The 22,927-nt window shown below is 43.1% G+C and overlaps 2 protein-coding genes across 2 annotated transcripts; both read left to right on the forward strand.

The window, feature by feature from the left end:
• Positions 1–121: 121 nt before the first annotated feature.
• On the forward strand, positions 122–6,633 carry LOC308377818 (rho-related GTP-binding protein Rho6-like; the record flags this gene model as incomplete). The annotated part of the gene is made up of 5 exons (XM_080854566.1): positions 122–241; positions 866–953; positions 5,751–5,860; positions 5,948–6,082; positions 6,388–6,633. The coding sequence occupies 5 exons, from the start codon at positions 122–124 to the stop codon at positions 6,631–6,633; spliced, it is 699 nt and encodes a 232-aa protein (XP_080710692.1).
• An 11,956-nt stretch (positions 6,634–18,589) lies between these two features.
• Positions 18,590–22,898, forward strand: prim1 (DNA primase subunit 1; the record flags this gene model as incomplete). The annotated part of the gene is made up of 13 exons (XM_080854564.1): positions 18,590–18,698; positions 19,183–19,340; positions 19,475–19,581; positions 19,694–19,767; positions 19,974–20,110; positions 20,276–20,334; positions 20,509–20,620; positions 21,416–21,505; positions 21,729–21,864; positions 22,175–22,244; positions 22,376–22,482; positions 22,605–22,703; positions 22,819–22,898. 13 exons carry the CDS (start codon positions 18,590–18,592, stop codon positions 22,836–22,838), a joined length of 1,278 nt encoding a protein of 425 aa, XP_080710690.1. The 3' UTR covers positions 22,839–22,898.
• Positions 22,899–22,927: the final 29 nt, after the last annotated feature.

Raw genomic sequence — 22,927 nt, forward strand, 5'->3', positions numbered from 1 at the left:
TCTGTTGCTGCCAAACAACGGATACCAAATGGTTTGAGCGCTCCAGCAGGATTGCTAAAGTGAATGTTCACGTTATCTGAGTTATTTGAATCGTATCTCAAATTGGACAGCATAATTCACAATGAAGGAGAGAAGAATCCCACAGCCTTTGGTGGTGAGGTGTAAGCTTGTTTTAGTGGGAGATGTTCAATGCGGAAAAACAGCAATGCTTCAAGTCCTTGCAAAGGATTGTTATCCAGAGGTATGCGCAGTTCTTATCATCACAATGTGGAGTTCAATGATTGAATGTAACTTTTAGTGCAACTAGTTATTTATTTTAACTAAGCTGAATTTTTAACCTGCATGCGATGCAATCTCATGAACTGTGTCAGTCTTTGCAGAACAAATGTTTTTCATTAAGTTCATGAATTGACGAAGGGTGAACATTTCTGTCAGTTGCCATCCATCAAATAATTGATTAAAAATATGAATGTTGTTTCCTTGTGAGATGGGCAGAGAAATACAGACTGGCGATGCACGTGTGCCTAGCTGAGGGCATGTACATTCCATGTTACCATGGGATTGTTAGATGCGTCCTGGCATGCGAATTTGCTTTGCTAAAACCAAGGACCAGCCTGTTGTTTTGGAGCTTAGTATCCCCAACATTCAGCGGAGTTTCACATTAGCAAGACAAAAGATGTTTTCCCAGCGCATGAGCTGGGTTCATTTTGGTCCTTTTTGTCAATGTTTACTATCTAAACATATAAGAATGCTGAACAGGGGGAAGGTGGGCTGGGAGTCCGTATTAGGCTAGGTAAGGAATGTTGGCTCAGTGATGCGCTCATATAATAAATGTGATATCTTTTGTCCAAACTAATTTCCACAGACATACGTCCCGACAGTATTTGAGAACTACACTGCTGGCTTGGAGCTGGAGGATCAGCGCGTTGAGCTCAGTCTTTGGGACACGTCGGGTGAGACATTTACAACCATGCTTCAGTAGACGAAAAATAGCGTAATTGTTTACACTCCATTACTAAATGTAATCGGATGACGCGTCAGTGCTTTTGGCATTCGCTCTGACTGGAGTAAACACAAACTATGATTAGACCTTCCCTCTTAGCGTAGGCTACCTTTAAGTAAATACATTACTTCCACCTTTTTAAGATCAAGAGATTGCCTACACACTATGTTTTATTTAGGTTCAGGTTCGGGTTACTTTGTTTTATACCCGTAGGTGGATTTGGTTTGCAGTAGACGAGTCATCATGGATTTTGACAAACATTTTACAAACAACACAGAGAATTGACACACATAATAATATATAATAAATACACACACACACACACCACACACAGACACACACACACACACACACACACACACACACACACACACACACACACACACACACACACACACACACACACACACACACACACACACACACACACACACACACACATAATGTATGCCAATTGTAGAATGTATCACCTGTATACATGGTAACTGTTGCTACTATTGGTAAGCCTCTAAGGATTGGTATATCAGCGATGTTTGGGGTAATTTGGATGACTGTATTCCACTGTTATACTAAAGGAATGTTGTCATGTTAGAGGTCAACATTCAAGAAATGCAAAACACTTAGACACCATCTAAGCTCTCAAAGCTTTGCAAGTGTTTGAAACACCCAAGGCAGAAGTGAATCACTAAATAAACATCTCATGGTTGTATTGGTTTCTTCTCTTAATGAATACTCTTTGTATGGGCTGTTTTTTGCATCTGTCTGCCATGTTGTTGTTTCTCCACCCATCTCAGGTGAAACACTATAGGCCCAGTATGTGGTCTGATATGATCTCCCATAGCTTCTCTGACCATCCACTCCACCATCACTACCACATTCTCTCGTGCCCCCCCCAGAGTATCAGAGTATGTAGAGTTTGACCCTTCTGGGTGGCCTCTGGCTCCCCTGCCAATGAGTCAAATCCTTTCATCTACCCAGGTGGGGAAAATATTGAAAACCCATGTCTTATTTTAAGCTGGGTAAAATGAATTAAACTGTTAAAAGTAATTTTATATTGTCGTATGTTTGTGTATCTGTGTAGTGCATACGGTCAAATGTGAATGACAGCGATACAGGGAGAGATAAAGTTGAAAGTGGGAGAGAGAAGAAGGGTTTAGAAGAGAGAGCTGGTTGTGTGATGACTGTGAGGGTCCTGGCATTCACCAGTTTGAGTGAAGGCCAAAAGAGCTTTTACATTCTTATGTCATTTTAGGCAGCTAAGGATTTAGGTGGCTTTTTTGCAGCTTGTGTGTTTTTGAGCGATTGTGTGAGTGAAAAAGAAAAGGTTAGGCTCTGCGCTGGACTTGATATTTGCCAATAATTTCAGACCTTTGTGTGGATCGTGGGCATTCTTGGGGTCAAGCTGTAGCCCTAGCTCTGCACAACCCATTGTGTAATGCCTTAGTTGGCTGCACCTGATGAAGCTGAATCTATGCTAATTGCCATGCTTGACTGCCACCGCCTGCTGCCGTGCTTGGAGTGGGCGGCATGAGAGTTTTCGGTAAGCCCCCCCCCCCCTCCCCTCATTGCTGAGATATGCTTGATCATCAATCGATGTGCTGGGGCCAGCTTGGTCACTGAGCCCCGTCCAGGAGCCAGCAGAGTGAGGAACCCAAATCGATGCGCCTCTGAAATTAAGATGCGGACTGGTGAGAGAAGGGTGTAGGAAGACTGATGAGGGAAGGTTGTAAGGAGACTGAGGGAAGGGTGTAAGAACACTGGTGAGAGAAGGGTGTAAGAACACTGGTGAGAGAAGGGTGTAAGAACACTGGTGAGAGAAGGGTGTAAGGAGACTGGTGAGAGAAGGGTGTAAGAACACTGGTGAGAGAAGGGTGTAAGAACACTGGTGAGGGAAGGGTGTAAGAACACTGGTGAGAGAAGGGTGTAAGAACACTGGTGAGAGAAGGGTGTAAGAACACTGGTGAGAGAAGGGTGTAAGGAGACTGGTGAGAGAAGGGTGTAAGGAGACTGAGGGAAGGGTGTAAGAAGAATGGTGAGGGAAGGGTGTAAGAAGAATGGTAAGGGAAGGGTGTAGGAGGGACAGGGGATGCCTCAGTGGAGGGCGGTCGCATTGAACTCCCATGTTCTGTTGCGTCACAGAGATGTTCCTTCAGATGCCAGCTAATGGTGTACAATTTGATTTATTGGAAAGAAGGATGAAATAATGAATAGTACACAGTATTTGTGAAGCAATTTGGCTTATAATTAATTTATCTTCCAAGTTTTATTGACCTGTAGTCTTTTTATTTGAATGTATAGATAGCTTTGATCCAGAAATGTATTTAAAGTAGAGAGGCAGAACTCCTTTATGAATTTTTTAACAGCATTTTTGTCTTTATTCCAATAATGGCCAATTACTCGGTGTGTATCAATATAGAATATACAGTATATACTACTATATACTATATAATACTATTACAACAGTAAAAAAACATATATGCTTCTCAATCCCTTCCTGCGACTCCATACTGTAGCTGTTCTGTTAGACCAAAAGACGGCTGAACTTCTGAAGTCAGTTAACCGCCCTGAAGTCTGATGCTCTGAATGAAGTGACTGTTCCTGATTCTCCTTGATTCTATTAGTAGTTTTTTTCAATCAAACCCTTGGCTGACTGTTACACGCTCAGCAGTGACCATTAATGTCTTTTAGAGGTCATTTTATGGTGCCGTTCAGATGTATTGCTTTTGTTTCTCGGCTCTTTGGCTGCTAATATTAGTAAAACATCAATTATCTTAAGATGCCAGCACAATACAGCAGCCCCAGAATAAGCAGACTGCTTTGGCCCCTTGTTAACACATTATGTTGTAGTTCCGACTGTGTCATAAATAATCATACCAAAGTATTGGTCAGTTTAAAGTAAGCAAACCTGTTCCTCCATGTGAAGACCAACGATTTGGCCTCAGAAGAAACTGTAGTGTGGCTACATAGGAGCTGCCTCAGAGTACAGTGTCACTTTGCTGAGCACTCAGGGATAGATATTAAGTAAGAACTAGAAAATCTGCACAACAATGCTTTTCATTTATTAAAGATGTCTCTTGCATTCATGTCCAGCAATATTTTTGCCACTGTCTCTCTCTCTTGCTCTCTCTCACTCTTTCTCTTTCTGACTTGCACTCCTCGTTTGTCAGCAAGAAGAAAAAGATAAAACATTCTGAAAGGTTGACTGTGCTGTTTGAGGCCTAAACAGCTCATGATTTGATGTGTTTTAAAGCTCTATCTGTTCTTGCAGCTCTAGTTTCCACCAGATGCATGCAATGGACTCTTTCGTCTTACAGTGTTGAATGAAAGTCATAGGCTTAACACCATAGAAACCACATTTAAGAATAGAAGCAGAGAGAGGCAGAGCAAACCAGGGAGACGATTCAGCTCACAGCAGACATCTACCCTCTCATCTAACCCCTTATTAAGTCAATTAGGCATACTTAATTACATGCTGTCTCATTAAGATGTGAGCGGGCAGAAGGAGTATGGGCAGGCTGGCAAAACCGCCACTCTCTGTTTGCACTCCCACCACCACCGCCACAGCATCTTCTAATCAAGACTGATTGAATCAGATGTTAATAGAATTTGGGAATCAATTGACTGCAAAAGCATCTCTCTCCCATCAGTCCTGCAACCTTCAAGTTATCCTTATTGACCTAAAGCTCACCTTGGGACAGAGGATGCATTAGACAAGTTTACTTAGGAATTTGTGCCAACTTGGATAATTTTTGTGGCCACTGTCCAACTAGTTTCAGACAGGTTAAATATCGAATATTGGTATCCATTATTATCCTGAAGAATAAAACAGATAATGTAAATCATTTTCTGTATATCTGTGTATTTGTGTTTGAGCTGTGAAACAACTTACACTTAGATTAAGTATCAGTTTGCTCTTTCCCCACTACAATACGTTATATGGATGTTTGTGGTGAAGGCATTTGTGGACACGCTGTTCCTTTATGAAGACACTGCCTTCCCTGGCTTGGGTGTCAGAGCTCCGTCTAGATGTAGGTGGGAGGCTTAAGGAAAGCCTGCGCCGCAGCGTGCATGTCTCGAGTGTGTGCCTTCCGAGGCCGTTGTCATAGTTACCGTGGGAAATGAGGTGTGGCGCGTGCTGGGGACAGGGTCTCTGCACCAGCACTTGCAGCCGTGCCGGAGAGAGATGGGGGGGGGGGGGAGCCAGAGCGCGTACCCCTTGCAAGACGCACCCCTACACCCAAACCTGACCACGTGCTCCGCCATGTTCCATCCCCTATGCGCTCATCCAGAAGGCCGCATTCTGAGGCAGCGCTGCTAGTGTGCTCTTCCAGTATCTGTCTGGCGCTGGCACCCCTGCCTGCCTGCCTGCCTGCCCAGTGTGTTTCGGGGGGGTGGCAGAGCCTTGGTTCTCAGTACAGTGGTGGTCACCATTAAAGCACTCTCTGAATTGCACTGAATTGAATTCTGTCTTCCACACCATGTCCTTGTGAGTCACCCTTTAACAATAAGTAGAAGTAGGAACTCTCTCATCACACCTTTCTTGTGTGGCAGCATGGCGATGATTTACAAGTTAGTATGTTAGAACATTGTGGCAGCATAGCGATGTTTTACTAGTTAGTACGTTAAAACATTGGTTCACAAAATGCGCTTCCTATGTATGTCTTGTTCAGGAAATGAAGTAGAACTACTATGAACTACTGATCCATACAGAGTTCATCTTCTAAGCATAGGACTTGTCTTTCTCTAGGGTCTCCATACTATGACAACGTCAGGCCTCTCTGCTACAGCGACTCTGACGCTGTCCTCCTGTGTTTTGATATCAGTCGCCCAGACACAGTGGACAGCGCACTAAAAAAGGTAACATGCTAATATTTCAGCATAATTTGTCAATTGTGTCAGGTGTTTATGACAACCTCAAAACAACTCCTGGATGTTCTCTTATAGTGGAAGACAGAGATCCTTGATTTCTGCCCCAACACGCGCATCCTCCTGGTAGGCTGCAAGACAGACCTCCGCACAGATGTGTGCACTCTAATGGAGCTGTCCAATCAGAAGCAGACACCCATCTCACATGAGCAAGTAAGCCAACTCACTTTTTGGTTGTCGTCTTTAAAATACTATCTTAGTTTTTATACTTTATAACTTATTTAACTGAGATCAATTACCTTAAATGTGTGACTGATTATTCTTGAAATGCCAAAGAAATTTGAGTTGTTTTTTTTTGTGTGAAAAAATATGCTAATCACTTCATCCGCATGGATCTATCTTCTACAACAAGATGCAAATGGAGAATGCAAACTGAATTTAGGATGAATATATATACGCAATTGTCTCATAGCTTTTCTTTGTCTTCTTTTCCCTCTTTCTTTTTCTCTCTCTCCTAGGGTTCGGCCCTGGCAAAACAGCTGGGTGCTGAGGCCTACCTGGAGTGCTCGGCCTTCACCTCGGAGAAGAGCATCCACAGCGTGTTCCGCACGGCGGCACTGGCCTGCCTCAACAAGCTGCAGCCTCCGGCCAAGCCCAGCCCCGCCCGCCGCCTGTCCAAGCGCCTGCTGCACCTGCCCAGCAGGTCGGAGCTGCTCACCTCCACCTTCGGCAAGGAGAAGGCCCGGAGCTGCTCCATCATGTGAACCCTCCTCCCTTCTCAATCCAAGCCCCCTCATCGAGCCAAAGAACAGCTCCCACGCGTTCATTTCAGAAGCACCCCTGGGAAAGGGGTGGGGTGGGGTGGGGTTCATCACAAGCCCCTCTTGCCTCACCGGGTCACACTCCGTTTTAGCTTTGCCCTCATCTCTCAAAAGAAAAACCAAACGAGCAGCTGCCATCTTGGATTTTAGGGTTTTATCAGTGCACATCAGTCTAGCTGTTGCTCTGTCTCTACACTGAGAGAGAAGTCAGGGCCATTTCTCCCTCACACCAGCGTAGCATCCTGCTGTTTCCATTTTATTGTAGACAAAGAAAACAAAACAAACAAAAAAAAATGGACAATGTGTTGTGGGTGCGGACTATGCTCATTTGTATATTGGGCGTATTTAACAATCATGCATTTACAGTTTTTGTGTATATGTTATACGGGAGGATGAGATGAAATCGTCCCTGTGCATTTAAAACAAAGCTCATTTCTCATGATGAACATGCACTTTAAGGTGTTTAAGGGGTCACTGGTTAGTGGCCAATGGGGCACCTGTAGCCTCCGCTCCTAGTAGCATCTGATTGGTCGGTAGTAAGGTTTGTTTGCTTGGGTGTTCGTGTAATTTTGGGGTCTCTGCCAATGAGATGAAAGAGGTAATGGTTTACAGAAAGAGAGTGAGAAAAGTATGTGTGTTTGGTCTGTGTCCAAGAGCACAGAAATGTATTTGTGTATGTACTGTATATATGTGAGTTACTGTGGGTCTGTCACGACCCTATCGCATGCAAATGGTTCAGTGAGGGCTTATCTCAGCTTCTTACAGTCATCAGCCTCTGATTCCAGATCAGTTTCTTGACAATTGTCCAGTTCGCCTGACCAGTGCCCACTGTTCAGGAATCAGTAAAGTGTGAAACAACCCCAAGCTGAGAGAGGACAGGGAAGGACAGGGAAAGGGGGGGATACAAGAGAAATCATTTCCCCCTTTAAGGAAATGGCTATAAATCTTAGAACAGACAAGGTATCCAATTACATTTGCTGGGTTGGAAGGCATGGAAAATGCTGACACACACACACTCTAGTCTATCTATCTCTCTCTCCTGCTCTCTCCTCTCGAGCAACTCTTTTATTCTTTCATCCATCTCCTGTCATTCAGGGACGACGGACTATAAATCCCAAAGCAACGAGGGAAGGACTGGCGTCTCTCAAAGACGAAGGGGGAACAGGTGTGGTGACCTCCTCCAGCTGTTGGGGAGGTTTTTAGGGAATTACATTTGAGAAAGAAGTTATGCGGGGTTAAAGATGGCCGTCGACATGGCTTCACAAAAGTACAGAGCAGATGGGCAAAAGTCTCTGTTTTTTTTCGTCCATCACTGATTAGGGTGTTCCGTGAGAGCAAGGGCCTGTAACGAATGTGCCTGATTTTCTTTTTCGGGTTTCGTTATTTATCCAAATCCATGTCCATCTCAGCTGTGTTGTCAACCCCGTTTTGGTCCCTGTTCGTTTTAATGTGGAGTTCCATGGATTTGCCTTGGATAATAGTACCACTATTGCACTGGCTTAGTGTTTTTTCCCCTACTGCTAAAATACCATCCTCTCTCACCCGGTTCTCCTCTCCCCTGATGTCTCCCTCTCCCGTCTGCCGTGCTCCAGAGGACTGCCATCTCTAAGCCTCATTTTGAGTAATCTCTGTTTTAAATCCCAGGTCCCTTGTGATTGCATAACACGCAAACAGAGAAAACAAATCTGTGACTTTTGAGTTTAGCCTCGCAGCCATGACTCGTGACGTCTGACTGTCTCTCTCTCTAAGCCTTTTAGGACCCGCATTTTAATTTGTGTTATTTTTTTTACTTTGGAAACTAAATCCCCAGGATGATTCTGATTTTGAATGTACATTAAAGTGTAGATAACAAAGAAAAAAGATCAATGAGTATTAATGTAGGGACTGGTGATTAGTTAGAAAATTTATTTTATTTTAGCACACAGAAGTGACAACAGCTGCATAATGGAATCCTACTTGGAGTCCTAATGAAGTGCTGCCAGTGACTCACTGATTTAGTTTAAAGCAAATTAAAAGAATCTGACCCTGGGAATCTGAACAAATTGTACTACAATTTACTGTGGCTTACACAGATTAATTGCACCAGCATTTTGGTGGCCTTGTGATAGACCGATGAAGTTCTCACTCTAACAATATGGTGAGAATGCAGCGGCACAAAGGGAGTTGTGGGTAGACATATGTGGCCCTTGAGGAAAAAACAGGGGCAAGGGCAAGGGACTATGAAGAGTCAAAAAGAACAGGCAGGTCCTGTCCAAAGAATCATATCTCGTCACTGTTTTTGTTTTCTTTAATCTTCTGAATCATTTGGTTCTCCTTTAGTATAAACAACTCATGAGCGTTTGGATAGCCACAGAAATATCAATACTTTGGATTTGGTTTGATGAGTGCTCCTTTTATTCCATAGACAGACAGAAGCTTCGAGATCCTTGGACATGTATGCAGAGCACTGGAATTCCGCTGTGTTGCCTAGCAACGGGCGGAAGAAGGGTGGGCTGGGCTGAGAGCCTCAAGGCCGCTAATATACCAGGCTGGTTTAACCGCCAGACAGAAGGAATGGGGTGCTTCTCTAAAGCATGCCTCACCTTTCTCTGTAGCATTGGACAGTTCCACTGCCAAAAAAAAAGGGGGGGGGGGGGGGCATATGAAAGATGGTCTGTGCCTGTGGACACTGAGATGTTCGTCTCATGAGTTGGGGTTGCTATGTAAAGATGGACGCTCTGATTGTCGCTCCTCTTTTTCTTTCAGTGCAGCCATCGTGTTTGAAGTAGTTGGTACTTCTCAGACTTCGTATGTGTCCCTAGATGAGATCCAGCAGAGTCTGATTGTACATATCTGTTTTATATGTTCTCTTTGTACAGCCTCATGAGCAAGTCGGAAGATGACAAATGAGCAAAACAAACAAAGCAAGCAAGGAACTGACAAACTTGTTAAGTGTGATGTAATATAGCTTAATCTTAATTTATTAATTGAAGAGGAATTCTCACTCTTTTTGGTTCCTTTTTTTTCATTTGCATTTGTACCTTTGGTTCAAATTCTATTTTTGATGGTTTTGAATCAATATGTTTTTTTTTTTTTTGTCTTTCTGTTGTTTTTCAATGTCACTTAATTTAAATAAATCATGCCTTTGTTCAACAAATTCAGTCTGCTCTTAAGTCTCCTTATTACTCAGTGGTGAGAGTTGTTGGAATGTATCGAGTATTTGTCAAGTTTGCAACATTAGAGTGATTTTGTCTGTCAGTCTGAGGTATATTTAGCCTTGAACTTTAACTCAACATTGCATATCTCATCTAGATGCCAGTGTGTGGTCCATCATCACCAGGGACTCTGGGACATGTCATGAGGAATGATTAAAAACCTTCACATATCAGCCGTGACCCACGTGCTGGATTGCACAGTTACGGTCCTGTCTCAAGGCTGTCTGGGAGAATGCTGGGTCAGCAGTGATGTTACTGCCTCAGTGTTTTGACCCTGCAGCTTGCAATCAACAAGAGTCAACAGTCTGTATCACCCTGAGTTCCTGTTTGTTTGAGGCTTGCGTGGGTTGATAGCATGTTCACCTCACCTCACCTCATACTAAGGCTTGACGATTCATGCTCTTGCTGCACTGATTTGAACTTTTCATCTTTGGCTGACAGAGATTTCAAAATGATTTTAAAGGCATGGTGACTACCTCTTTCACTTTATGAGTATTTGTTTCTTTTTGGATATTGTTGCTTGGTACTAGCAACAACAACGTTAAAACATATTTGAAAGTGCCTATTGTGTGGGTGTTTTTATCACCTCACTGTGTGTAGAATTTCAATGTTTCTGCCCAGGACTGCATTTCCCAAAAGCGTTGTTCAGAGACCGTGGAGAGAGTGTTCAAAATAATAATTTCTCTATCATTTAACTATGGTAGTTGATTAGCAAAGGCTTTTGGGAAATGCACCCCAGCAGACTCCAAAGTGCAGTTGAGAGTTATCTGTTCTCCGTGGCTTTAGCACCTAACATGTCTAAAAGAATTCCCCTGAAACATCAATATTCGGTGAAGCATGAGGTCAAACCCAGTTTGACCCCTCCACCCCACAGGCCTGACTGGAAGCTCCTAGCCTAAAGAAGAAACCTTTACAACTCAGCCCTTCTGGCTCGTCTGCCCTCACTACCAGCCAGTGGCACAGAGCTGCTAGGGGTTGTGCCAAAAAAAGGAGCCCTACTTTTCAATTGTTACAACTTCCAAGTATGAAGCTCTGAACCTTATTACCCTTTTTCCAAGCTGTTTCATAAGCAGTTCAATTAATGTTTTGTGATCTATGTTGCACATTGAATGGTCTATCTTTCGCTTTCCTCTTTTCTCTTGTGACATTTTATCCTGTGCTCAAAAGAAATATTGCCTTTTGTCATCTCTTGACGTATACCTGAGGATCATTTTAATATCCCCCCCCCCCCCCCCTCTTAACGCAAAGGTTACATCGCCATCTAATCTCCTGTACTCTCAGTACTGCTTGAAATCGCTTTTTGATATGTGCTGCTGTACATGGTAATGTATCCTCCGTATTATGCACACTCTCACACCCTCTCTCTCTCTCTCTTTCTCTCTCTCGCTTTCTCTATCTCTCTCCATCTCTCTCACACACACACAAACAAAAAGCTGCAAGAGTAAGAGCACATCTGTCTTGCGATACAGGCTGGCTGATTAGAATGCCCCAGGCAGTGCCGGGGAGAGACAAAGTGACAGTGGGAGACGCACAGAGGCAGGAAAAGACTCCTCTCCCTCTGATCTCCACAGCATCTCCTGCCTGCTCCTGACACCACTGACACACTTCCTCAAGTGCAGGACAGCTGTGTATGTGTGTGTCTGGATGTGTGTCTGTGTGTGTGTGTTTATGTGATGGGTGAAGTGTTTTTGTGGGTGAGTGAGTGTATGTGTGTGTGTGTGTGTATGCGTGCCGTGCCCATGTTGGGGTGACAAAAGACGCTCAGACATCCTGTTGCTTTGAAGTGTTTCATGTCATCTGTTCACCAAGGCAAAAGAAGGCAATCGTGTTTGGTTGCATACCAGGCTTGTAAAGGCATAGTCCTTATTCCGTTTAGACGTATAGGAATACACCAGTTAAGCCTGCCAGCATTAATACAATTACATGAACTGTTCATTCCTCTCAAATATAAAATACACTCATTACACTTGGGGTTAAACCAGTGGTCAGCATATGCAATTCGTCGGCACATCGGGCAAACATCTGGGCAGATGGCAGGAGTAATTTGAGCCACTCAGCCATGGCTTTGGCTGTGGGGCATAGCACTGATGTTGTGGCAGCCTGGCAAAAGCCCACTGGGGGAGCTGGCTACTACCCTGGCACAGCTGCAATTATCTGGGTGTAAAACATATTATTTGCTACTCTATTATTTCTTTGCACCATTGACATTTTTTATAAGATAGTGATTAGTAGGCATGTGTGTAATGCATGTAAAGTACGGTAAAGGTGGGCTTGGCTCTGTTCAGCTCAATTCTGCCTGATTGAAATATAGAATGTGTTGCTCTGACAGAAAGGAAACAGGTTGGGAATATACCAGAATTAGACCTAATGCTAAAAGAGGCCACAGATCCAGCTACTGTCAGTTGCACTCCTTGTCATTCTCAACACAGACATATCAAAAAGTAGAGATTGTGAGAGAGAGGAGGTTGGGGAGATATTTCCTTTTATGTGTAAATCATCTGACAGCGGCTTTTTGAACTGGCACTCTTAGGCAGTGAATGATGTGGGTTCAAAGCCATCCGAAAATCTGGCCTCTGTGACTAACACAAAGAATCGAGAAAATGAGAAAGACATGAAAAAAATTCAACATAAAGCGATAATTCTACAATGCCGCAAGTGCTATATGTTGATTCGTTTTTCCAAAACCCAACCCCTCAAAGGGGGTCTGTGCAGACTTGAGCAAAAAGATGAAACAGGAAGCTTACTGTAAGATTGCAAATAAATAATAAATATGGATACCCGCCATGTTGTTTTTTAATGTCTAGACAAAGGGTAATTCCCCATTTTGGGACCTTCACAAAAAGAGATGGGGTGGGAGGTGTGGTAACATGTAGGAGCTGCTGTCTACTGAAGAAGAGCGTTTTATTTCCTTTCTATCTCTATTTTGCTTTCATACTCTTACCAAGCTATGGGATGAATCTAAACCCACAGCAACGGCATCACAGAAAGCCAGGCTCATTACCAAATAAGCACATCCATCAGATGGAGGGAGAAGGAGAGAGGGAGAGAGGATAGGGAGGGGGTATGAGAGAAAGAGAGAGAGAGGGGTGAGGGATGGCTACAATGAAAGATGATTGGAAGAGAGAGTTATGCTCCCTGATTACTGATGAGTTACCTGCAGTCTCCCTTTGAGATTCGTTGAGAGACACACAGAGAATGAAAGTGAGTGTGATGCAGTGTGTGTGTGTGTGTGTGTGTGTGTGTGTGTGTGTATCATGTGAATGTGTGAAAGAGAAAGAGAGAAAGAAAGGGCAGCCATATCCTTCATCTAACCACTCTGAGTGTAGCCATAACAATGCCATAAATTTTGTCTCCCAGAAAAGAAATGCGAGGCCCTGACACACACTTGGCAAAGGGGAGGGGGGAACTGATGTGCGTAGGATATCAAAGTGTGTGTAATTTTATCAGTGTGTATTGTGCCGCTATCTTTATGTCTGTCTGCGTGTGTGCACGAGTTTGTGTGTATGTGGCTTTGTGTGTTTGAGAGATTAAAAGCATACGTGCCTGAGCAGAAACACGCCAATACATTAACAGCAACATCCTTGTAAAACAACATTTACATCTAATAAACCCCCAGCAATTTAATACAGCAGTCCATTTCCGTTGATGAGATGAAGTCAGGCAGCCCCATCGGCCTCAGTCTGAATCTTCCTGTCTGAGCGCTTAGGGCAGTTCAATGAAGCACAAACCCTTTCCCAGAATACTGTACAACATGATGTCAGCTCTGTATCCCCAGGAAAAGTGCATACACTATACCAAAGCTGTTTTGATAGTTAAATGCATTACTAATATGCTTCCAGTCAACCTAAAGCTATTCACCAAAGTGAAATCTTTTTTTTTAGGTAAATAAGCTAGCATTTAAGATAAAAAGGATAACCTATTCACTGGAATGTACTCATCTGCATAATTCTATAACTTTTGCAATAACTACCTGCCATCATGGTATATATCAGCTATCAGGCTTGAAACAAGACCTTCTTCACTGGTTCTGTCATAATCTTCTGATTCTGCACTCGGACAGATCTTTCCTTCTTGTACTGAGCTGTTATATCTCAGCTCTATCAACTCCCCAAGTTTCTCTGGAGACGCCTTAAACTCTAAAAAAACAAACGCAATGTGTAAAAACACATGTGCCAACTGTGGGTGACTGGAACCGCTGAGGTGTTATGTTAGTGAGGTGAGTGAACTTTTACTTACGCATGCCTGCATATGGCATCTGCTGGCAGCTTTGCCCTCCTTTGTGCCCGGGGTAGGTCCCCCATGGCATGGCCCCCTTCCCCCCGCTGCAGGCATCACCCCTCCATCCAGACCCCTCAATTTATCCTCAGCAAACCCCACTACCCAATCCCTCCCTCGTCACAAAACATACACCATCCCCCAATAACACAGAGAAAAACAGCCAACCCCCTCCCATATACCCCATCCCAACACACACACACACACCGTCGCTTGCCTGTCTTTGGTGAGCCCTGGGGGCATTTCTGTGATGGATGCCCCTATTTTGCGGTTTAATTAGCCAGCCATGGTTACATGCCATGAGGGTCCCCAGACATGGAGGCATTGGGAGTGGCACTGCGGGATGAGGATGGGGATGGGGATGGGGGTGGGGAGCGGGGTCAGGACCCTTTGGAGGCTCGGTGTGCTTCATTATGCGCTGATGTTAAGATTGATGAGGTTGTTTGGTGATTGTGTGTCAATGCTGTGGTGGTGCTTTGGTTGTGGCTGTGGAGTTATGAATGCCATGGTCCATGGTTGAGTAGGGATCCCATCAGGAAAAACATGTGGAGAAACGGTCTGTTCCTTTGTCAGGGAAAACATTACAATTCATACAAGCTTCCTGAACTGCCACACAAGAATCCCTGCATTAGACTATGTAATGGATGATGCAGTCAGTTCTGTTGTGTTACTGTATCACTTTAATGTAAAAATACTTAATTAATAGCCCTGAGCTTTTGAACACTGAACAAATGTGTTGAGATGCCATTATATTTTGGATCTTTTCAAATACAGAAGCATCAAATCCATCAATTCTCCCACAGCTACATAAAGAAACATTAGCAAACATGTCATGCATGCAATGCTCCATTTATTCACTCTTAAAAAAAAGCTTTTATTTATTTCCCTCTGACTGATTAAAGTGTCCTCCACAACACGCATACGGTTAATTTGCGCCAGACATGTACATGTCTGCGTATTTGCAAACAACAGTGTTTTGGGTTTCCCTAATGAGGCTTTTTAATCTACAAGCATTCAAACATAAGGAAGGCCAGCTGACCATGCAACAGCCATGATCCACACAGGATGGTACATGGCTAATTGGGTCAGGGTGTGGGGCCAACTCACTTGAAGTACTTCAGGGGTAAGGAACGAGGTGGCCCTTTATGCCATGAAAGAAATTCTGTACATTCTGTGTCTAGCAAATTGCAAAGTTCCTTTCTTTCTAAGAAACATTAACTGATGTATATGTATGGATTTATCATTTGACCATACGACTCTTTTTAATATTAATATGCTGCTCAGGTTGTTCTTTTGCAACACAACTCATGTTGTGCCTGTATGATGGAAAACGATTCAGACAAAGATAAGCACATTACACGTTAAAAACCTAGGTGTTTTCTCTCGCCCTCTTTGGTAGGACAATACTTTTTTGCAAGAGAAATGTAGTCATAGCAACAGCAGCCATATGTGTGTGTGTGTGTGTGTGTGTGTGTGTGTGTGTGTGTTCGTGTGTGTGTGAGCGTGTGTGTTTTTGTGCATGCATGTATGTGTGTGTGTGTGTGTGTGTGTGTGTGTTATGTTTTACAAACTTACAATATATATTGACATAACTGACCACTCAGTTTATGTGCTTTTGTAGCCTTGAAAAGGACATCAGTATGGTACCTTATTCTCCTCAAATGAAAAGAAAAAGCACTGATAATCCAACCATCACATCTCGCACATCACACGTCTCCAACTACCCAACAAAAACCCCTAGCACAGAAAGAGATGAGAGACATAATGCCCCATACCCTCATTTACCTTTATAACAACCAGTTTCTGTAGACCCCACAACACATTTGAGTTTTTTGGTGTATTCATCCCTTCGGCTTCCTTGCATGGTCCACTCTGATGACCCACTAAAACACATTTTCCTTTCATGGTTATTTTAACCTAACAAGAAAGTGCTGATAATCAAGGGGCTTTCTTTTCAACTAATGGAAAAACATCCTCTAAAAATGAACTCTGTTTATGTGGAAGCACTAGTTGAGCACAGGATATCAACACCAGTTCAACCCAATAGCACTGCCAGCTATACATCCTGTTTGAGGTCATACCCTCTCAAAATCCCCAAAGAAGTTTCTAAAAGGTGAAACTGAGTTTAGATCCTCTATCCCTTTTGCTAACTTGAGAAAAAAACACACCAAGGAAGGCTCAAGTATATTAGGGGCATGTTGCAACACCTGTTTTTCACGGAAAGGCTTTTTAAACATGGAAGAGCTCATAAAGAAAGGAATCGCTTTGAGATTTTCCAAAAAGGAAGGACATTTTTTCTTCCTTTCCACCCACATGAGGGGACGCCTCTGGAGGAGCAGGAAATTGGCTGAACAATGGGGACGCACAGCTCAGCGGAGTTACAGACTCAAGCTAGCGCCTTGTGCAAGGGGAGGAAAAGCCTGTCGCAATGCTCCAGTTATCTCAATAACTCCCAAAGGTCTTGCAAAACACCCTCTCTCCATCCTGCCTTTCGAGCCACAACTATTGGTATTAGCAAATATAGAGCTGGGTTATTTTTGGAGGGTCCATTTGGGTAAACAGGCTAGTGTGATGGTGCACCCTATAACCTCATCTTCCATTCATCAGCTCAGGGGATCATTAGAGAGTGTCAAGGGTATTTAACGAGGCCTCGTCGAAAACATCATCTTTGTTCCAAATGGGATGAACCTGTGTCACAGCATGAAACTAAAAATAACCTGTGATAACGAAAAAACTAAGTTTTCTCCTATATGTGTCAACTGGATGTGAGTATGCTGAGTGTTTACATGAACTACAAGCGCACATGTTTGTAGGCTACATGATATCAAGGACATGCTTCATTACACAAATGCTTCATGCTTGATATTTTTTTAGCCTTTACTGTTACCAGACAGAGAGAGCTAGCTCTCAAGCTGAGCGAATGAATGAAGCTGTGAATCGGCACACCAAGGTCAATCAAAGCTGATGAAAGTAGTGAGCCTATAATATGACTGTCTCCAAACATTATTCATAGAATGGCTGCTCTATCCACAGGTGCGCCTTAGATCCCTCATACAGCCCACTGCTTCCCATTCTGCCCGACTGCACACTAGGATGGAAGTTTTGGGAGTGAAAGGGCGGCGTAGATGTGCAAAGGGAAAGAGGAATGTGGGAAAACAGGAGGGTGCTGAGGCCAGAAGGGCTGGGATGCCTTGAGGAAGCAGCAGATGTCATGGGGTCCACCAGCATCGCACCCCATGTTCTCTCTGCTCATTCTCAAGCAGACAGTTTGATGAAGGGAACTTCGCTTCTGGCTCTCTTAGCTCTCTCTAAGGCCTGCTGCTCTGTCTATGCTCTTCCATTTCAGGGGGTGGCAACAGACACCTGAATCCCTTTGAACAAAAGCGAGTTACTCTTACACACCAGGTCCACCATATCGATTGTAATATGTATGTTTGTATCGTAATTGTAATATAATATCTAATGGAGGTTTAAAGTGGTCAAATTAAAATGTGTAAAATCACTATTGGATTTCACTGGTGAGTAAGAGTGGACAGTGGTGCAGAAGAGGTCTCTTTGATGAGGAGTGGACACGTGTACAATCTCTTTCAGAAGAGCCCCTTCAGTGAAGGAGAGCTCTCTGCTGGGTGAGGAGCTGATGGAGAGGGAGCAGCCATCTAGAACACTCAGCACTGCCCCAAACACTAAACCAACTCGGATGCCCCTCGTGCACTGCTAATGTACGGATTTAGGGAAGCTTAACTGACTTGGCGTAATACGTCTGCCTGTACAATCTTATTTCAATGCGCTGAGCTCTACAATGAGCTTTCGACAAGATATCCTTAGGAAGAAAGAACTCATTTAATACATGCTGAAGTCGTGACTCAACAAAAACAAATTGAGCTCAACATGTATTTGCTTCCCAAGGAAGACCTAGCACTACATGCATTTTCAAAATCTAAGTAATGTAGGCTGGAAACGAGGGCTTCTTGGCATGAATATGAGATGCAGATGCCGTTGGCACAGTTTCCGTATCCCTTTGGAGGCTCATGAGTCATGACTCATCCATAGTGCTGTGTGATAATACATCTCTCTTCTGACTGACTGCAGTGCAGGTGGGCATGGGCCGGGGGTGGCGGCAGAGGAGGGGGCTACACGCATGTGCTCAATGGTTTCATAAGGAATGGATGAAGATGCTGAGGTGGATCACATGCATTTGGTTTGAGAGAGGGTGACATCTGGTGGCAGTGAGAAACAGTGATGTAAAATAACTGAGAATTGACTACATTTCCCGTCTACCCATTCACCTGGAAATGTACGTCGTTTCCTATTGACATTCAGTTTCCCGCGCGCTTTTACTGAATGGCGATCTTCTTGACGTTGACAACTTAACGCATATAATCATCGTATTTATATACCGTTGCACATTTTTGTTCTGTTCTGCCGAAGACATGCCGGACGCAAATTATGATCCTGCCAGTTTACCAGACTTGTTACCTCTATATTATCGCCGACTATTCCCCTTTTCACAGTACTATCGGTGGCTAAATTATGGAGGGGGTGAGTAAGTTAGCAGTTTATCTTTCTCTTATATGAAACCCAGCTGTCTTGTCTGTTAACTTATGACAGATTAATATGGTAGGTTAACTTAAATTAAATGTCTCGGTGTTCATTCATTAACTGTTATTTTGTATGGCTAGCCGGCTAGCTATGGTAACGTAAGCTGGTTACGTTTTGCAAGTAATCTAATGTAACTAACAGCTGGATCTGTTAAGATCACCTTTGCAGGCTAGTCAGATAAAAGGTCTGGCTAAACTGCCAAGCAACCTCACTCAGTTGTTTGAAACTTTAGCCAGCAATTTGTCTTAGAAGTTTTTTGAAGAAACTAATATCACTGTCCTAACATTACGCACTTGCAAATTGGAACCATGATCTAATCATAGTAAATTGAATTGCGTTTGATGGATTGGCAACTGTTAGTGAAATATGTATTTGTCTGTTGCTTCTATGATGGTGATCTGTTTGAACTATGCTCACCTGACAGTGACAAAGGGCTACTTCCAGAACCGTGAGTTCTCTTTCACCCTCAAAGATGACATCTACGTCCGATACCAGTCTTTTAGCACGCAGAGTGAACTGGAGAAAGAGATGCAGAAGATGAACCCATATAAAATTGACGTTGGAGCTGTCTACAGCCACAGGGTAAAATTTGAACTTGCACTTACAATAACTGTCCACTAATTCTATTGTACTGCCTTCCTAATGAAGTTCACTTCCGAGGCAGTAGTTCTTACTTTTCTGATATGTTTGTGTATACTGCTCTGTCACTTCCTCAGCCCAATCAACACAACACGGTGAAGTCTGGAGCGTTCCAAGCCCTGGAGAAAGAGCTGGTCTTTGACATTGATATGACTGACTATGATGACGTCAGAACGTGCTGCAGGTATTGTGTGCTCCCTAAGATAAACTTGACTCCCCAACCCCACCGTCTAGCCCCCCTTTCATATACACATAATTTACTTTCCCATGATTTGATACCATATTGTGTTTTGCAGTGCTGCTGACATTTGCATGAAGTGCTGGACCTTGATGACCATTGCTATCAGAATTCTTGACCGGGCGCTGAGAGGTTAGCATCAGCCACATCAGGGTTGCTTTCAGAAGTCTAATACTCTGAAGAAAGCCTATGCCTCTTGAGGCTATTCTATTAATTTGGCAAACCTTTGATGTCCTTCACAAAGCTAGGGTTCTACCTGGATCATGCAGGCAGTAGTAACCTAATTATCCTTACTCATACATACCGTGTCTTTCCCCTCTATTCGACTGTGATTTCAGAGGACTTTGGCTTCCGGCACCTTCTTTGGGTGTACTCTGGCAGAAGAGGGGTTCATTGTTGGGTGTGTGATGAGGCAGCAAGGAAGCTGTCTGTGGCAGCACGTTCTGCGGTGGCAGAGTACCTCAGCCTAGTAAAGGTTTGAGCTGCACTTTACCACTTCGACATACTCATGATGTTTATCACTGTATGTAGTGCAAACCACCTAATTCAAATTCTCATTCCTCCCAGTGGCTGTCCAGGTGGGTTGGTTATAAATCTATATTCTTTGAAGTCAATTATTTAAATGTTTCTGGTTTACTAGGGAGGCGAGGACACGGTGAAAAAAGTTCAGCTGTCAGAACCTCTACATCCTTTTATTAGGTAGGGTGTTTTTGGCTGTGCCTGTTTTATTGGTCTCCAGATATCACTTAGAAAGGCCAAGTTTTAATATCAATATGGCGAAAACGCATTACTGAAGATTTGTACGATGTGCAAATAAAAATGTCTATAAAAGTGTTTAAAAGCATTTACAATTCTGCAATGTTATCCTTGCAGAGAATCTCTTGTTGTGGTGGAGAAATACTTCCCTCAGTATGCCATTTCTGGACAGGACATACTGGGCAACAGCAAGACTGTGGAGAAAGTGCTGGCTCTTGTGCCTGATGATATCCTTCACAAATTATATAAAATATATTTTTTCAAAAAATAAAGTGGTTGGTATACACTGATGTACGTGTGTCTACTGTACCCATGTTTAAGGAAGTGTGGTGTAGGGAATATCATAGCCTTGCCATTAGTTGGGATTAGTCGTGGAGGAGCAGTGCAAAGTGGTTTAGGTGGTGACAGAGGATGCACTTTCATTTGCAATGTGAGCAGGACAATATGTGACCACTCTTAAGGGGATGGAAAAGATGATGAATTGGAGTGTTTAGGATTGATTGAAAATTGAGCAGAGTTTACATAGGCTTTTTTTGAGCCAAAGAATGTTATTATTCCTCATCCCACTTTGTTTGAATTACCAACTAAAGATTAGCTAGCTTTTTTGTTATGATTTTGTGTTGGTAATTTGGAATGTATTTGCTTGGCCCCTGGCTTAATTTAAGTTCATTGGAAGAGTCTCAGACAACCAGAAAGGCAGGGGCTGTGTGTTTGGCAGAGCCAGGTAAGGGTACAGGTGGCATAGTTGGCTTTCCAGTTTTGTTGTGTTCAAATACAAAGTGTATTTAGAGTTTGATTTATTTGACAGGGCCATCTCTCTTAGGTTGTTTTGAGGCTTCGGGATTTCCAGTGAATGGACGTGTCTTAAGACAGGATCCTTGTATTCCCTAACATTGTTGATGACCTTCAAAGATGACCACATACCATACTGCCATTTCTAGACACTAGCTCAGAAAGAGGAGTGTACGTACTCAGCCAACACTGAGCTTTGAAGTTTTTGGTCCTTAACTTCGTGGCCTCACAGGTAAGAGAGGACCTTCAAACCTTCTTCCAGAGTGAGAAGAACCCCATGAAGCGGTGGAAGAGGCTTTGCGGCCTGGTGCAGCAGCAGCGGGTAAGTGAGCAACTGCTTCTGAAATGATTCCATTCAGAATTAGATGTATTCTGTGAAATGTATTCCTCGCTGTGGGCAAAACTCTCTAACAGCCCCTATAAATACAAGATTTGTTTTGTTTTGTTTCTGTCAAACTGAATCTAGTATTTGACTCATTTTAGTTGTCTACCTTTCGCACTCTTGTCCTCTGATGTACTTTTTCTTCCCGGTGATTGGGGTGCAGGTGAGTTCAAAGAAAGGATGCCAGAATATTGACAAAGAGATCATGCTCCAGTACTGCTATCCCAGACTGGATGTGAATGTCAGCAAAGGAGTGAACCATTTATTGAAGAGCCCTTTCAGTGTTCATCCCAAAACTGGTGAGCAATGATGTTGCTCATGGATTTGCTGTAGTGGTCGTTCAACTGAGATTATAGCGCTGGTTTTACTAATATTTTGTATTTATTTTTTTTAAACAGATTTTAACATCTGTAATAGATAATGTACTGGTGTTTTTATTTGCCATTTTTTGAATGTGACTGGATGGATTTTTAAAACCCAAAATGTGCTTACTCAAATCACATCATCCATTCTTTGAATTGCTTTGTAATGAAAAAAGACTACTAATACTACTACTACTACTAATAATAATAATACTAATATTTGGTCTGTTGCTGGTCATCTATACAGGGCGAATCTCTGTGCCAATTGACCTTGAAGAACTTGACTCATTTGATCCCTTTGAAGTTCCAACAATCAGGTGAGCCACCAAAATGAAAATACTCTTTTAAAGTATTCCACATTCTGTCCCGGAACAACCAGATTGATCAGGTCTTGAGTTGTATTTAATTAAAACATGGCATTATAAACATTGTCTTTTACTGTCATTAGCTTGACCTGTGAGGAACTGGACAAGCCCAGGGATGCGGATGAGGAAGACGAGGTGGAGAAGGAGAATGAAAATGAGATGGACGCAGCTGAGCGGCGTAAAATCAGAGGTGAGGGGTGTGCAAGATTAAAAAAAAAATTCTTCCACTAGCTGTGTACCACAAGGACCTAAATACACATTATTGACTTCAAGTTACCTATAAGTGTATTTTTGTTTTGTTTCCCTATCCAGACTACAAGAGAACAAGCCTGGCAAAGTATGTGAAGCTGTTTGACAGATTCCTGGATGGGATGGCTCGTTCCCGCAAAGGGGAGATGCTGAGGAAAAGTGGTAAGATCACTGTCAAAACAGCCGTCATACCAGCCTATAATCATCAATTTTGTGGAAATGGTGTAATCACTGCCTCTCTACTCAAGCTATTTCTCTGCCATTTTGTATTTGCCAGACCTTCAGAAGGACTTCTAAGCCAGAGCTGAGCACTTCAGCTGTTGAACCTCAACCAAAAGCTGACCAACTAACTTCCACTGGAGAATCACTCAGAAAAGCAAATGCAA

The sequence above is a fragment of the Sprattus sprattus genome (genome assembly GCF_963457725.1).
Source record: "Sprattus sprattus genome assembly, chromosome: 16".
Classification (NCBI taxonomy): domain Eukaryota; kingdom Metazoa; phylum Chordata; class Actinopteri; order Clupeiformes; family Clupeidae; genus Sprattus; species Sprattus sprattus.